General features: G+C 41.0%; 1 protein-coding gene across 1 annotated transcript; it reads left to right on the forward strand.

Annotated features, from left to right (window-relative positions):
- Nucleotides 1-2,079: 2,079 nt before the first annotated feature.
- LOC134668742 (protein virilizer) lies at nt 2,080-14,546 on the forward strand. Its single transcript, XM_063526190.1, has 9 exons — nt 2,080-2,269; nt 2,341-2,632; nt 3,676-8,435; nt 8,846-9,094; nt 10,023-10,149; nt 11,048-11,180; nt 11,665-11,796; nt 13,791-13,861; nt 14,482-14,546. The coding sequence occupies exons 1-9, from the start codon at nt 2,207-2,209 to the stop codon at nt 14,544-14,546; spliced, it is 5,892 nt and encodes a 1,963-aa protein (XP_063382260.1). The 5' UTR covers nt 2,080-2,206.
- The last annotated feature ends 952 nt before the right edge of the window (nt 14,547-15,498 follow it).

Here is a 15,498-nt window from a genome sequence, read left to right on the forward strand (position 1 = left end):
TTCAAAATGATATTGAGGTTTCTAATATCATTTTCTTCTAAACTGAATAGTTTGCGCGAGAGACACTTCCAAAGTGGTAAAATGTGTGTCCCCCCCCCCTGTAACCTCTAAACTAAGAGAATGATAAAACTAAAAAAAATATATGATGTACATTACCATGCAAACTTCCACCGAAAATTGGTTTGAACAAGATAAGTAGTTTTTTTTTAATACGTCATAAACCGTAAACCGCAATTTTATTGTTACTTGCTGTTACGGAACCCTTCATGGGCGAGTCCGACTCGCACTTGGCCGCTTCTTAGTATGGATTATGGTGGGCAAAAAATTTATTCGACCAATCACAGTGTCGCATTTGCGTATGTTTTGCCCTCGCGGAGGCACGCGTATACCACTTCTATACGATCCTACCTTCTATGATTTTAATATTTACTCACACGCTGTATGTGTAGCTACTACTTTGGCAATCTACTGAACCTAGACCAAGCTAAGTTGGCAACGATTATGCTAGCCCAGACGGTGCAAGTGTTCTTAAACGTCAAGCCCCCTCCAGACTATGTGCGTGAATCGCGGCGCGTCGTCGCGGAGCGAACATATCGCGAAGTTGACGTATGACTCCACACTCGCACACTTCATGGCGATTTCGCAGTTTGGTTTGCGGCAATATGGCGGAAAAGCATCAGCTGATCGAGTTTAACTGTTAGTTATCTATGGCATCATACGTGATTTAGCTGTTTTTACATTTTGTTTTATTGTAAAACCGTAAAATATAGCTGCTTAATATAATCATAATATAATTCATATTTACACACCAACAGAGGAGCCAAAATATTGTGTAATGTGGAGTCTTGCAAGTTCGCGCTTCGCGTCTCCTTTGACGCGGGCCGAAATACCGACAAAAAACGGAGAACAAGGCGCGAAGGCGTGAACAATCTGCGAAATCGACGCCACACTTGCGTTCGCGGCTTCGCCCGCGATTCACGCGCATAGTCTGGAGGGGGCTTCATAATCTCATAGAAGTTTTGGTTTGTCCCTTATAAGAAACTTGTAGTCATAGACTCATAGTACTTAATAGTTATAGCAAGTTATATTAACTCGTAATCGAATCAGTCGCCAGTCGTCACAATAACAGGAGAACAATTGTGCCGGGCACTGGTTCGTACGGGCCACGATCATGACTCGTATGGTACCGTGTATTTAGCTGTGAAAACACGTTATTATTTACTATTGTAGTGCGTTTATGCTGTAACGAGTTCTTTCAAACGTAAAGTTGCTAACACACTATCGCACCGCACCAAGGTCATTGTGGGACGCACCCATAAGTAAAAGGGAGAAAGCGATATCTCTTTCTCCCTCTTACTTATGGGTGCGTCCCACAATGACCTTGGTGCGGTGCGATAGTGTGTTAGCAACTTAATGACGACGGAATAATAACCCAGTTGCTTCGGATTGTAGGTATAGTTGGTCAAACCAAATTTGTCAGTAAATAGGAACAAAAAACTATACTCATCCTTTTCTAGTGTAAGACAACGATAGTATGATTATCTCTATCTATGTTTGAAATGAGACAGTCCCTTGACAAACTATACCTACCTGATTTATAATAGAAAAATAATTATTTTAGTACTTATGCACATAGTTTAACATGCATACATGCATGTAGTTTAACAAAAATAATTTAGTAATTTGTGTAGACTATTAATAGGTGTAATTTGTAAACAATAACACATGTAAAAAACCTTAAACCTCTTTGTACTTTGTTTATAAAACGGCTTCCTAAAAAGGTACATGGAAATTATTTTTACATTTATTTGTACTGGCAACTTTAAGTAAATGTCACCAAGGGGCGTTTTCGGCGTTTTTGTATAGTTTTAAATGAGTTTTAATAAAGTAGGTAACTAAAAAAGCTTTGATTTGACTGAAAATCTTTGCATATGCGTGACATGCGTTTCATATTTATTGTATAATTTTTGCTGATACTTTTACGTTATTATGTAAAAGAAAACTAAACAAATACACGTGACATTCATTTTCATACATAATACTGACTTCATGACGTGCTCGATTGTAGCTAGCGAAATAAAAAACGTCTTTACCGCGACGCAAGACACGAACTCTACAAAATAATAAAATAAAAATAATGATTTACTTTCCGGAGTAAAACTTACAATTTAGAATTTAGGTGAATTAATAACAATAAAAAGCCGAAATGGCCGCAATCGATCAACCGGATCTTTTATTCTTCGATACTTTCTCCCACGACACGAGCGAGGTTAGTAAAAACCGCTATAGACTGAAGTTTTTGTTTTATTTTGGTTTTAATTTGTTTTATATCTTTTTCAGGAACTGAATTTAGATCTAGTGCAGTTTCCGAAGTCTGTTTATGTGAGAGAAATACGAATTATTCCCTTGGGGGCTCGTGTGGAGGGTGATTTTCCTGGCGGTGTCCGTTTGGGAGCTACGAATCCGACGAAATTTCACATAGATTTCTTCGTGAACGACTTAAGCAAGCCTGGAGCATCGACTTTCGAAGCGCTCGGGAGCTTGGACTATTGTCAGAATGGACAGATTCATATGGAGTGTGGATCTAATTTGGACCAGCCTAGGATTCCCACTGATGGACTTGTGCTTAGAGGTAATTTTTTTATCTGAGATACTAATATCACAGGGCGGACACGCCATACATCAAAAATCATTTGCGTTTATATGTGTGCGCGGCACGTCTGTACACGCGTCATTGTGTATGTGATGGTAAGTTGCTTTACTGAGAGGATGCCAGAAGTCCGCCAGATTCATGTCGCGGCCAGTCGCGGGGCGAGGTAATGCGAGTCGGGGCGGGGCGGTGCGTGGCCGTTCTGTATGATAATACTATTACTTATTCTGTGCTAATATGACAGTTAAGGCCCATGCACACGAACCCAGCAGCAAAGGCCCAGTCGGCACACACAAATACTGTGGCATTCCAGCGGCCTACCAAAACATCCCATCAAGAGATCCTTTATCAATCCTATTGCCAATCAAACATATTGTTTTATAAGGTCTAAATATTGTAGTGCAATACCATGTAACTAATAATACTCTCCATGGCCAATATGGCCACGGTGACTGCTATCAAGTCCGTTGCTGTCGCTGGTGTGCTCGCAAGTGGCTGACGTAACCAATTTTGTTTGTAAAAATTCGCAAACATTGCAGGCATGTGAGCACACCATTCATATCAGACAGTTAACATGGTTTTCCTCCATTCACAATTGTAAATCTTTTTTTCTGACAATGCTTGAACAATGTATGACACAGATCTGGTATAGCAAAATCACCCTATTTGTGATTGATGTAAATAATACTGGACAACTTTTTCTATGTAGCCAAACCCAAGATATGGAAAAATCTTCTGAACATTTCAGTAAAACAAATGATAATGTTTCCAATCCTAATAGAACACTTGTTTTATTTTCATTGTTTTGGAATGTAATGGCTCAGTGGCGAAAATCATGAATATATGCTCATCCTCATCCAAGCCTTATTTAACTGATTCTGGGACTAATTGACTAAGTAAAGACTGTCTTATGCATTTATTGTTTGTTAACATAATAAATCGTCCTTCATACATATTTTGGAATGCTCAACCAAGCACACATGTGCACATTTTTACATCAATATAATATACAATTTTTATTTCAGGATGGTATACCACCATCACTCTGGCAGTTTATGGGAACTTGAGCCAAGTGATTCCGGAAACTCCAGTGGGAGTGAACCCACCCTCAGTCCAAAGGCCTTCCATCCCCCGCGAAGTACCTTCAGTGTCAAACGTACCACCACAGGACTGGAACCCAGAGGCTTCTAACCCTATACCAACCTACACTGGCTCTGCTGCTGCTAACCCTGATGCCTATGGACCCAATTATCCTCCGGAGAACTATGACAATCCCTACCGGACAGACTACTATGATAATGAACCTCCAAAGGACCCAAGAACCTATCACATCGACGATGATTGGGAAAAGGACCGTCGGGGCATGAGTCTCGATCGTGAGGGAGATAGAATGCGGCGTAGCCCCCGATCCGTAGAGTTAGACAGGGATAGAAGAGAAGGCAGAAGTCGTAGGAGATCTCTTGATAGAGGTAGAAGTCGAGATTCATCGAGACATCGCGATAGAAGCCGAGATCTAGATAGGATGGATAGACTTCCTTCAAGATCTAGGAGTCGGGAAAGAGAGTATGTTGTGAAAGGGGAGTATAGACCACTCAGCAGGTCTAGGTCTCGGAGCATCGATAGGGACAGACTGCGCGGAACTTCTGGTGATCGCGACTGGGACAGAGGTTCTTATAAAAAAGACGATTATAGGCGTCACAGAGATTCGTCGTACGACCGATCGCGTGGCGGATCCTATGACAAGCGCTCCGGTTCTTACGATAGGAGGTCGCCTTATGACAAAAGAGCTCCTTCCTACGAAAGGAAATTGTCTTACGAAAAACGTGGACCGTCTTATGAAAAAAGGCAGTCGCCAAGAGCTTCGTCATATGAGCGCAGAGCACCATCTTACGAGAAGCAGACATCTTACGATAAAAAGAGACTTTCGCCATACAGAATTAGAACTTCGAGCTATGGCAGTCGGTCTCCTAGTCGAGACGATCCTAGGAAACGACCGAGAACTCCTCCTGGCGAAAGCAGCAGAAGACCATTATCGCCAAGAGAAGGAGATACCTCTAGTCCCATCAACTCAATCAGGTCTGAAGAAACTGGGGACTATGACAGGAGTGGCAAGCAAATCCCAAGAGTTGACTTTTATCACCCAACCTACAGGCATAAGAACCCGATAAGGAGTCCTTCGGAAGAAATCGAAAACCCTCCATATGTCGAACCTCAGCATTCCAGTCTTGTTACTGTTCAGATAGTGGATACTTCGGCACCCAAGGTTATTGAATCTCCCGCGCGGAATCCTGAGGAAGATCGCTCGATGGACGCGGAGCAATTTGAACCAATTCTCTCTGACGAAGACATTTGTGATGACTTAGAAGCGCCATACATGGACGTTGACTATGATGTGAATGATTATGATGGTATTGACGATATCATAAAATACTTTAACCCATTCAAGAATGATTGGAAGAGGTACCAACATGTGAATGCCATGCACAAACTTGCTAATGAAAATAAGGATGTAATGACAGCTAGTTTTGACGAACTCTGCGATGCCAGTCCCGATCTATTCAAGATGTCAGAAATGGCTAAAGCGGGAACCAAGAGGGAACAGAAATTCTTCTCCAATACGTTCACTGAAATCGATAATACGGCAAAAGAAGAATGGGTACATCAGTGCGAACAGTTGACTACGGCTTTGACTAATCTTTGCAATAATACAGATGTTATATTGAGAATTTTCAAAAACAGCGTCCGTACGGAAGGGTCTGAAGAATTTACAGATATTTATAATCTTCTAGCGACTTTCTGCCGCATTGGCTTGAACTTTGAGTACGCATTGTCGCAGAACGTAGCTACATACAAGATAAGACACATGAAATGCGGCATCCGTTTAGCCGAAGCTCTGTTTTCGCACAGGCACAGTGAGCAAGTTATCAAAGTGTTTCTCAATGCTGGAATAGATGTCCAAATGTTACTGTTAGAAATGTATTCTAAAGAATACATGGCTTTGAGCATTCGCCTGATGATCTTAAAGGCACTAAATGCTTGTCTGTCATCTAAGGTTGCCATTGAGCATTTTATGCAAGAGGCGGTTTATCCGAAATTCGGTAAAAATGAAAGTGACAGTGATATCAAACCTATGAATGGCTATCAGGCGCTCATAGCTATTATGCAAACGAATCCTTTAGCCAGAATTAAGTTTTCCATCAGTGCTTTGATTAAAAAGCTGAATATCTATGAATTATTAGAAAAGTTACATGATTTAGTAATGAATTTTAATAAAAATGCGGCAGAAAGTAACCAAACAGAAGATGCAGAATTATCAGAAAATGATACCGATTTCATCGTCAACTCCTTAGAGGAAGTATTGTACATGTATCGTTCACAATGCTTCCATATTTCTCAACCAAAGCGTTTCCTACCTGTTTCTGCTCAATTTGAAATCAGCAAAGACTGTTCCAATGAGACTTTGTTAGAATTCTTCAAAATTCATCACATTCTTGAAGTCTGCTTATATTTACTAACATGCCCTACCACTTGCAACAATTTGGTCGTCATAAGTCCGATACACGACTTGATATATGAACTCGTACATTCACAGAACGGCTTGAATTTCTTATATAGAAACATGGAGATGAGCGAACTACTTTTCAAGACCTTAGCTCAACCTTACGGTCAAAATACTGATGAGTTCCTCTATCCCCATGACTTGAGCAACTACACAGATTTACAAATACTTGGTCTTGAACTTGCTTATAGACTTAAGGCGTTATACTATTTGGAGTCCATCTGCGATTTGCAGGCCGGCAAAGTGGACGAAAACGAATTGATAGATAGACTGCAATCTTTATACTGCCTAAGTTTTGGAAGCATTGGAAGAACTGCGGTCCCTGATGTTATTGCTATGGGGGATAATGCAGAATGTCTAATGGAAGTATTTGAAAAAGAATTGAAAAGTAAGAGGAGTGATTCGTTATCTAAGCAAAAGTCGCCTGCAAAAGGTTATGCTATTGAATTAATAGTATCTGCTGTTCGGTATTCAGCCAGTGTCCCATTTTTGAAGAAATATGGTAATAGACTTGTAAATGTTTCTAAGGAACACGATAGATTTGAACCCAGCGTTTCAAGTGTTCTCCAAGAAGTGATTCCCTACTTGAAACCAGTCGAAAAGACCAATCTCCTAACTGGAGAGGACATGGGCGAATGCGTAGAAATACTTAAAAACACGTTGGAACAAGTCCCTGATTTGCCTGGAGAATTAATGACATGTCTCAGGATTTTACGGCATTTCTGCATTTCGGATTACGAATCGAACGTGTCCATCGCCAGCGAATCTGCCACCGATGAATATGTTGAATTAAAATACAAGTATAATGTACTTCAACTGTTTTCCCTAGACGGGGTTGCGTTATTAGTTGGAGTGTTGGATCGTTTGGCAGAACATTTCGATCAACCAAGCATGCATACGGCATTCTTCGCGTCAGTTAGAGGTCTCCAACTGGCCCAAATTCTCCTGCCCTGCTTGAGGCTTTTAGACGAAATGCTAGCACGAGTTGTCCGCTGCCGCGGCTCGAGGTTCCGTGACTTAACCGCCGCTCCCATGTTGCTCAAAACCTATGGAATTGCCAAGGCATTCCCTGTGGGTTCAGTAGGATACAGGACTGCGACTAAAGCATCAGAAGCGGCCGTGAAAGCTTTATTAGCTTACGCTCAACCGATAGCTGACAACGCGAACGACGGAGACTCAATACGTCGAGGTCCTTGGACTTCTTTATGCTCTGAAGTGATCTCATACATTACTACAGCACCTTATACTTTTGTACCTGGGCTTTTGGTTTTCTCGGAGCTTTTACCTTTACCTCTACCTATGCAGACTAAAACACCTCCAACGGAAAGAGAATTAGCGGACGCGTCAAACGAAAGGCGCTTATGGTCGGCGCATCTCCATGCTCTGTCCAATGACTTGACTGACATGATTCAAATCATTTGCATGTCGACTTACAGACCTGTCGTTCATATGTTAAGGCGGGTGTGTGTTCAGATAGCTGATTTAGCTCCGAATACAGCAGCTACCGTCGCTAGGGCCGCAGTCGGAGCAGTTATGAGAGAACTAAAACCTGGGGAACCAGCTACAGCTAGCTCCGCCCGAGTAATGGGTTTCTTAGCTTGCTTAGTCTCGCACGCTCCAGTCAAATGTGCAGTTCTACATTCTATGAACAGCGGAGGGCCGAAATCTACCGACGTCCAAACAGCATTATGTGGAGTTTTAACTCTTGCAAACGCTTCTAATGAGCATGCAGCGGCTCAGGAGTTCGCCGCTCATGCTTTAGCGGCCTTTTGCGATGTGGAAGTCACATTGACACCTATGCACGCTTCCACAGACATTCTCCTTGCGAATTCCCTCCCCGGAAAAGAAGCTTTAGCGGCATTCTTAGATGCGTCAGCAGATTGTCTAGAATCCTCGACGAAAACTTGCTCAGTGGCCTTAGCAGTTCTTAGAGCGTACTTCGTACTAACCGAGCATCAGTACGGGTTTCTCCAGTTTCGAAAATTTGTGACCAAGAGGAGGGAATCTTTGGGAAAATTCTTCAGATGGGTGTTGGAAGGTAACGGGGAAGATAAGGCGGAGTGCTTGAGTCTGTACTTCGATTTGATCAGGATGTTGAAGGCGGAAGAAGGCGATGGGCCTTTGGGGCGTAAAGGGGTGTTGACGGACGAAGAAGTGGCGGATATGGTGGGATATACGGCTAATGAGGAAGACCATCCTGCTTTGACGCTGGAGAAAACGTTGAAGGTATGTGATGTGTTTTTGACATCGACTGTACCGTAAATTTGTGTCTAGTATTTTTTTCTTCTTTACTCTTGTAAAGTAATAGTGAATTTTGTAAGATTCAACTATGTTGAGTACTGGTCCGGTGCATGCGATGAACAACCTATCGACTTAAAAATTTTTTTTTCGTTAGAAATTCTTAATTTATTTTTATTCGTTAAATACTTGTAATAAATTACACAAGAAATAAGTTAATTTTTTTCTTAAGCCAGTATTACATTTGACAGAGTTATTTTGGGTCAGCTTACTTCTTTCAAAATGCAGAAACAACGCGTTATTCAGCGGAAATCTTCATAACATCATAACGTAAAAAGCGAAACATGTACGCCTGTCACATTCTTAAAATAAAAAAAGTAAGACGATTTTTTTTCCAGGAACGATCCCAGGACGAAGACGTCTCAATCGCCAGCCTAATCACCTCCTGTCTCCAAAAACTGAAGCCTTCAGAGGAAATCCCTGAGGTCCCGGAAGCCATCCTACCAGTCCCGGAGACCTTGGTAGCCCAGTTCGCAGCCAGGACTATTTATGCTATAGGGGAGGCCAGTGATGAGAGACTGACTTCCAGCTACTGGTTGAATCTGCCTTCAGTTGGAGGCGAAGAGGATGTCAATGATAATGAGTTGGTAAGTCATTATACCTTAATAATTTAAGTTAATCTGAGTTAGTCGTAGAGACCTCGTGATTCACCAAATATGTACAATAGTTTATTACATACGTAGGCATATAACGTATAAGATATGGCTTAGCTTTGCCTCGGCCGATAATTACGTGTGTGATCTGAGACTTTCTTATACATATACTAGCCAAGGTGTGTAGGTCTATACTAGTTTTCTATTCGACGCAGCCGGAAAGCGGCAAAATCTTTTAGCGCAGCGGGCCGAAAGTTGACGCTTTCCGGCTGAAGACAGAGAAACTTATACAAATAATCTTCTTTCTCAACTACTGATGATAGTTACTTACTGTCCACGCAAGAGCGAGTTGCCGGGGAAGGCCAGTGAAAGCTAATCCTGGATGGCGCTCTCGACGATGGTATTTTTAGTAAATGAATAACTTCTTTATTCAGACAGAGCGGAGCTAGGTTACTTTTTAGACTACATATTTTAGCATTATTTATTTAAAAAAAACGAAACGTTTAGTATTTGAGCAAGAATATGGGTGCGTTTTATTTAATAAACAGTAACTTGGCCGACTTTTCGGGATCTAGACGATTTCGTTATATATATAATGACGAAATTACTTAGCACTTACGCTGCCGGTGCCGCCGCCAATAAGTTCCTGTTACCGACTTGGTCGACATCCGCATCATGCGGATGCTCCGCATCGATTTTATGCGGATGCGGATGCAGATGCGGATGTTGAAAATAATGCGCATGTTCTGCGGATGCGGATGCGAATATCCGCAACATCCCTGCTGCAGACATCCAATGTCTTTGCTTTTAGAATGCTGATGGATATGATTTATTGCGCATTATTTATGACGTGGAAGTCCTCTACAATAAAATCGTCAGATGCCTGCCCCGTTACTCATCAAAATTTCTTTCCTTATTTCAGGTGTGCGTTGATATTATGGAGATCGCGCGTTCCTGCGTAGGCGCCGGCACTGATGTGGCCGGTGCTGTGAGGCGTCTGGCTGGTTGCCGTGCGCAGCCCGCGCCTCCTAGGGAACCTAGACCGCCGGGTAAAATACATTTCGCTGTAACCTTTAAGGTCTCTGCCCACTACACCGTATCATACCATGACCGTAGTAGGAACGTATCAGGCAAAAAAATATTCTTTGTATTAAAAAGTATGAGACTATGCCCACTAGCCTGTTCCGACACCGACCATACCCGTCGCGTGCCATGCATGGACCGTCAAAACTTGCCGGCGACGATATTTTGCCGGTGCCGAAACGCTCCGTGCACGGCACGCAACGTTGCCATATCGGTGCGTGCAGGCGGCGAAACGGTGAGCATACGGGTTATAACCGCGTATGGTGACCGTGCTAAGCCCGTTTTTAACTCGTCATATTTCTTGCTCGCTCTTGCCGGTTTGATAACTATTCGCTTGCTCTTTCTGACGAGTCTTACTCTTGCGAATAAAACGCGGGTACTAAGGGGATGAAATGCGGATGCTACGGCGATTATAGGCGGATGCTATGGGGATGATACGCGGTTCCTACGGGTACTAAACCCGTTATGTACGCATATGAAACAATGTGGACACGGTGTAGTGGGCATAGTAGTCCGTGCCTGATACGTTCACAGCACGGTCATGGTATGATACGGTGTAGTGGGCAGAGACCTTTATTTTGACTTTATTTAAAATTGTACAATCTCGTGTTAATATACATAGACACAGAAAAACTAAATTTACTTCTGAAAGTTAAGGATATTGGGGCCTTAATTCAACATAGTTTGGTTGAGTATCAAAATTGCTCCTTGAATGTTCTGACTTTTAGAAACAGAAAACACAAATTAAAGCTTAAATATGGTTATTACCCATAAGGACTCGATACTTGCAGTCTTTATTTTACCTGTCAATATAATGGACCCGATTAGTGAAGTAAATAATATTAGAAATTTCTAATTTTTCAGTGGCATTATCCCGCGTACGACCAGAGGGCGCAGACGCGTTCCGCTCTAGACCACCCAACACATCCCGCCCGCCGTCCCTACACGTAGACGACTTCACGGCGCTCCATCCACCTTACGGCAAACCACAAGCACGGTGAGATCCTTTAGTCACTCAATATTATTTTGCGTGTTATATTATTTTACAGTACATATGGTGCTATTTTACCGTCCTAGGGAGGGGTTAAGGCCAAGTCTATGGCAAAAATTTAAAGGACTGACGACTTTTTTTATGTACTGTAAAACGTTGTACAATACACGTGCGAAAAGCTTGTTCGTAAGTCGTGTCGATTTAAAACACTTTCTTCGGTCGTGTTTCAATTTATCGCCACTCGTTGCAAATTTCCTACTTTTCGCACTTGTGTCGTAATGTATGAATACTAATCAGTCCACAACGAGAGTAGTAACATATCGTCGGGTGACAAGCAAAAGTCACTAAGTACTATCAAAAAATTAAAGTAACAATGCACTTTATTACACTTGTATACGGTTTATTGTCCAATAATTTCAATGGTGTTAGTTAGTGATTCTTGCATGTCACCCGACGATATTATTATAAATTATAATGTTTATTATTACAGTGGTATGCGGCGCGGCGCGGCGCCGGACCGCGGCCGCTTCGCCTCCTCCGCGCCCGTGCACCCCCCGCACCAGGGCCACCCCCCCCACCAGGGCCACTCCCCCCACCAAGGGCCTGCGCACTACCGACATCTGTGAGTGTTCTAGTATCACTTCGTATCCATTCCTATAAATATTACTGTCTTAACCACATCAAATCCAATATTAGTGTTTTTCTACTCCCGTACTTTCATTTGTCATTTAAAGGGTCGTGCACACACCTTAAAAACCCTACCTTATAGTTGTCAAGACAAGTCTTTAGTCTATTCCCCAAAAAAGAAGTTGTGTGTATCTTTTTGACGATTTTACGATACTTCGTGTAATGACCACTTAAAAAATATTGAATGAAATACAGTGTTGCTAACTTGCCAACCTTATTTTAAATGTCATCTCTGACAAATAAGTGAACCATAGACATTTTTTTAAATGTTATTCATTCATTCATTCTTTTCCCGCCCGTGCTCTCCATTTTTGCTACTTCTTGATTTAAAAATATTTGTTAAATTTATAATTTTATTTCAAAGTGCTTGGTCGTAGAAAAAGTATTGTAACGTTGTTTAACCGAGTCAAAAAATACTCGTGGCGTCTTTATTGACCGAAGCGAAGCGAAGGTCTACGTTTTGACTCGGGCATTTTGCTTTCGTATGTCCGGATGTTCTCCTCTACAGGTCGCAATTCTTAACCGATTCTCGTGAAATTTTGTGACCGAATTTTATGACTAAATAAAATTTTATTGTCAATCCGGTTTTTGGAATTTTTTAAAAATGGCGGAGTCGTGATACCTGGCGCCTAAACAAATAGTCGTATCGATATCATAAGCCTATTTTCTTTTTGAAACATGTTTACAGAGTTAATAGCAAAAAATGCAGAAAAAAATTATCGCTGGTTTAGGCGGTATTTAGATATTTAATTTTAACTAATTTTAATTTGAGAAGGAGTAGCTAAATTTCGTCAACCCATCTAAGAACTATTTGGCTCAGTTTGTAAACGTTCGCTTTTTCTGTTTGCACAGAGGGTCTGGGTTCGATCCCCAGTAATTGTATGCTGGGATATTATTATAACTTTTTGTATTTTTTTACACATAAATTTCGTATTGTTTTTCTTTAATTTACTATACACCGTGTTTTTATTGAATTCCGTTAATTTTGTAAGCAGGTTCGATAGTTAAGGTTTTAATTGTCAAATTAGATTCTCTAAATTCTTCTAAACAACGAAGCCATACATTTACTCAGTTTTAAGCTCAGCTCGCGAGGTCTACAGCTCACAGAGCCACTAGTTAACAATTTTCGGCTTCGCCTCAAATTGTTACTCACGCCACTTGTCTTTTTTGACCTCTCTTAAACAACGGTTACATAATAGTACATTATTGTCGAGGCTCGGAAGTAGCTACTTGCAGGCTGAGGATTCGTTTTAAACGGACGACCTTGGGAGTCCGTTTAATTGAATCCGAAGCCAGCAAGTAGCCTTCCAGCCGAGTCATGTATAGTGCTTTTCTCATAAATGGTGCAAGAAATATAAATATCATAGAAATATTTTACAAAAGCAACGTTATTATGTATATATTTTCACAGAAGAAAGCCCTTGCCGCCTTTTTATTTTTTTAATAAAAATATAGAAGTGTATTTTTCTGCCGAAAATACGCCAACCTATTTGAGACAACTAAATAGTCGCGGTACTAATCATTTGTTTGGCTGTTTAAAGGGTCTGTGCCTTCAATTGATATGGCCATTCCTTGCCGGCGTCTATATTTCCGTGTTCTTATAACCCGGCAACCTTCAAATCAAGAGTGAACAGGCACCTTCTGGGCGAGCTCGCTCCATCGTAGGCCACGTCTACGCCTCGGCTAGTCTGTGGCCATGAGTAAGCCCATACATAATAAAAAAAAAAAGCTTTTAAAAAGTTTGGAACTCGACAAATAATGGAATTTGTATGCAACATTGCAGTCCCAAACTCGAGACTGCAATGTATTTAACTTTTTAATTCTTGACTGACCATAAACTAAGCGCTTCGCGACCTATTTTTTTGACGGCAAGGTCGACTTTGCCGTCCATTTTTGAGAAAAATACTATAAGTGAATTGTGTTTTACAGACGCGGCCGCGGCGCCTGGGAGATGGGCGCGTCTCACTTCGGGCACTTCCCGCCCGCGCAGTATATGATGAGTAAGAATAAACTTTCATATCTACTACAATGACCTACTAAACAAAGAATTAATGATTGTAGAGATGTAGTAAAATAAGTTTTTGGCAAAAAAATCATTTTTGGTACAAACTTTTATCGCTGACTGTACTTTTCTTACGACAGACAACTAATATTCATCGAGACGATTCTAAAAACCCCTAACACAATTAGGTTGCGTTGTTTCATCACAGAGTTCCTATGGCCACCTCCTGTCTCCATCATCAGATCAGCTCGGTGGTACCATAATATTGCATTGTCATTGTCATCCGATTTATACATGCATGCAAAATTTCAGCTCAATCGGAAACCGGGAAGTGGATCAAATTTAACTTGCAAGATTTGATTACAGACCGACAGACAGATAGACAACGGCCAGGTGAAAGTAAATGATTGTAAAAACATCGTTGTCCCAACGTTTAACAGCTTCTGCTAGCTCTGCTCCTAATACAAGTGTATTTGTGTCGTTCCATGCCTAAAAGGTTTATGTACATGAAGAATAAGGACCCTTTATGCATGGAATGCCAAATTTCTACTTCCAAGAGGACCCATGTCTTCAAAACTAATGATTAATTAACCTAATAAACATTTAACTTGTTTTCAGGCTCCATGGGTTGGGGCGGAGCGCGCATGCAGCGCGGCCCGCGGCACCGCGCCTTCCTGCGGTAACTGCGAGCGCACGCACACAGATACGACGCAAACATATAATATATATATATTACACACATATATATATATATATATATATATATATATATACATATATTTATTACAGTACATATGGTTCTACATTACCGCACTAGTGCGATTATTGCCACATTAGGAGCATTCCATGAAATCGTCTACCGTTGTCCCATACAAACGCGAAGTTTCTGAAGATTTAAAGGTATAAGAGTTTCCTTTTCTATGACAAATGGTCAAAAATATGCACAGAAAAATAATCGCCTGCTTTAAATGCCGAGAAAAAAGTCGCAACACAGGAAATACAATGCGTTTGTACGGGACAGCCCGTGGAATGCTCCATTACGTTAAATATGTCGAAAATTTCAAAGGCCATAATATATGTACTGTAAAACGTTATACGATACATGTGCGAATAGGTAATTCGCAACTCGTGTTCATTCAAAACACTCTGTTTTAATTTATTACCACTCGTTGCGAATTTTCTATTTTTCGCACTTGTAGCATCGTAAAGGATATTATGACTATGACTACAACTTCTACAAGGATCTATTATGTCGTGTAATTCAACTACGCTAATTAAGTTACTATACCGCAAGGAAATACGTGTTTTTCCATAATCACTGTAAGTGAAAGTTAACTGTGAAGTAGTAGATACATATACAGGGTAATTTCTGGGTCGTGATCCAGAACCACTTTTTCTGACTCTGTAAATGATCCACATTATCATATGGTAGTATTTGATTAAAAGATAATTACTTTAATTATTCTTATTTTTCAAGTAAATTTAATGTTTATACTAAGTAATTATGGTCACCCTATGACTTTTGACATACGCTGTATGGAAAGCGACAAGACGTCACATTGTGTGGGGTCACCAAATTGTATGCATAAATGTTTTTTTCCTACTTGTCATCTGGAAAATAATCATCATTATTGG

The sequence above is a fragment of the Cydia fagiglandana genome, chromosome 11, assembly GCF_963556715.1.
Source record: "Cydia fagiglandana chromosome 11, ilCydFagi1.1, whole genome shotgun sequence".
Taxonomy (NCBI): Eukaryota; Metazoa; Arthropoda; class Insecta; order Lepidoptera; family Tortricidae; genus Cydia; species Cydia fagiglandana.

Bases quoted from the DNA above. Each gene is read 5' to 3' on its own strand.
- LOC134668742 (XM_063526190.1), top strand. From the start codon at position 2,207: ATGGCCGCAATCGATCAACCGGATCTTTTATTCTTCGATACTTTCTCC. The intron at 2,633-3,675 runs GTAATTTTTTTA...TTTTTATTTCAG, and splicing joins TGATGGACTTGTGCTTAGAG to GATGGTATACCACCATCACT. The intron at 10,150-11,047 runs GTAAAATACATT...CTAATTTTTCAG, and splicing joins TAGGGAACCTAGACCGCCGG to TGGCATTATCCCGCGTACGA.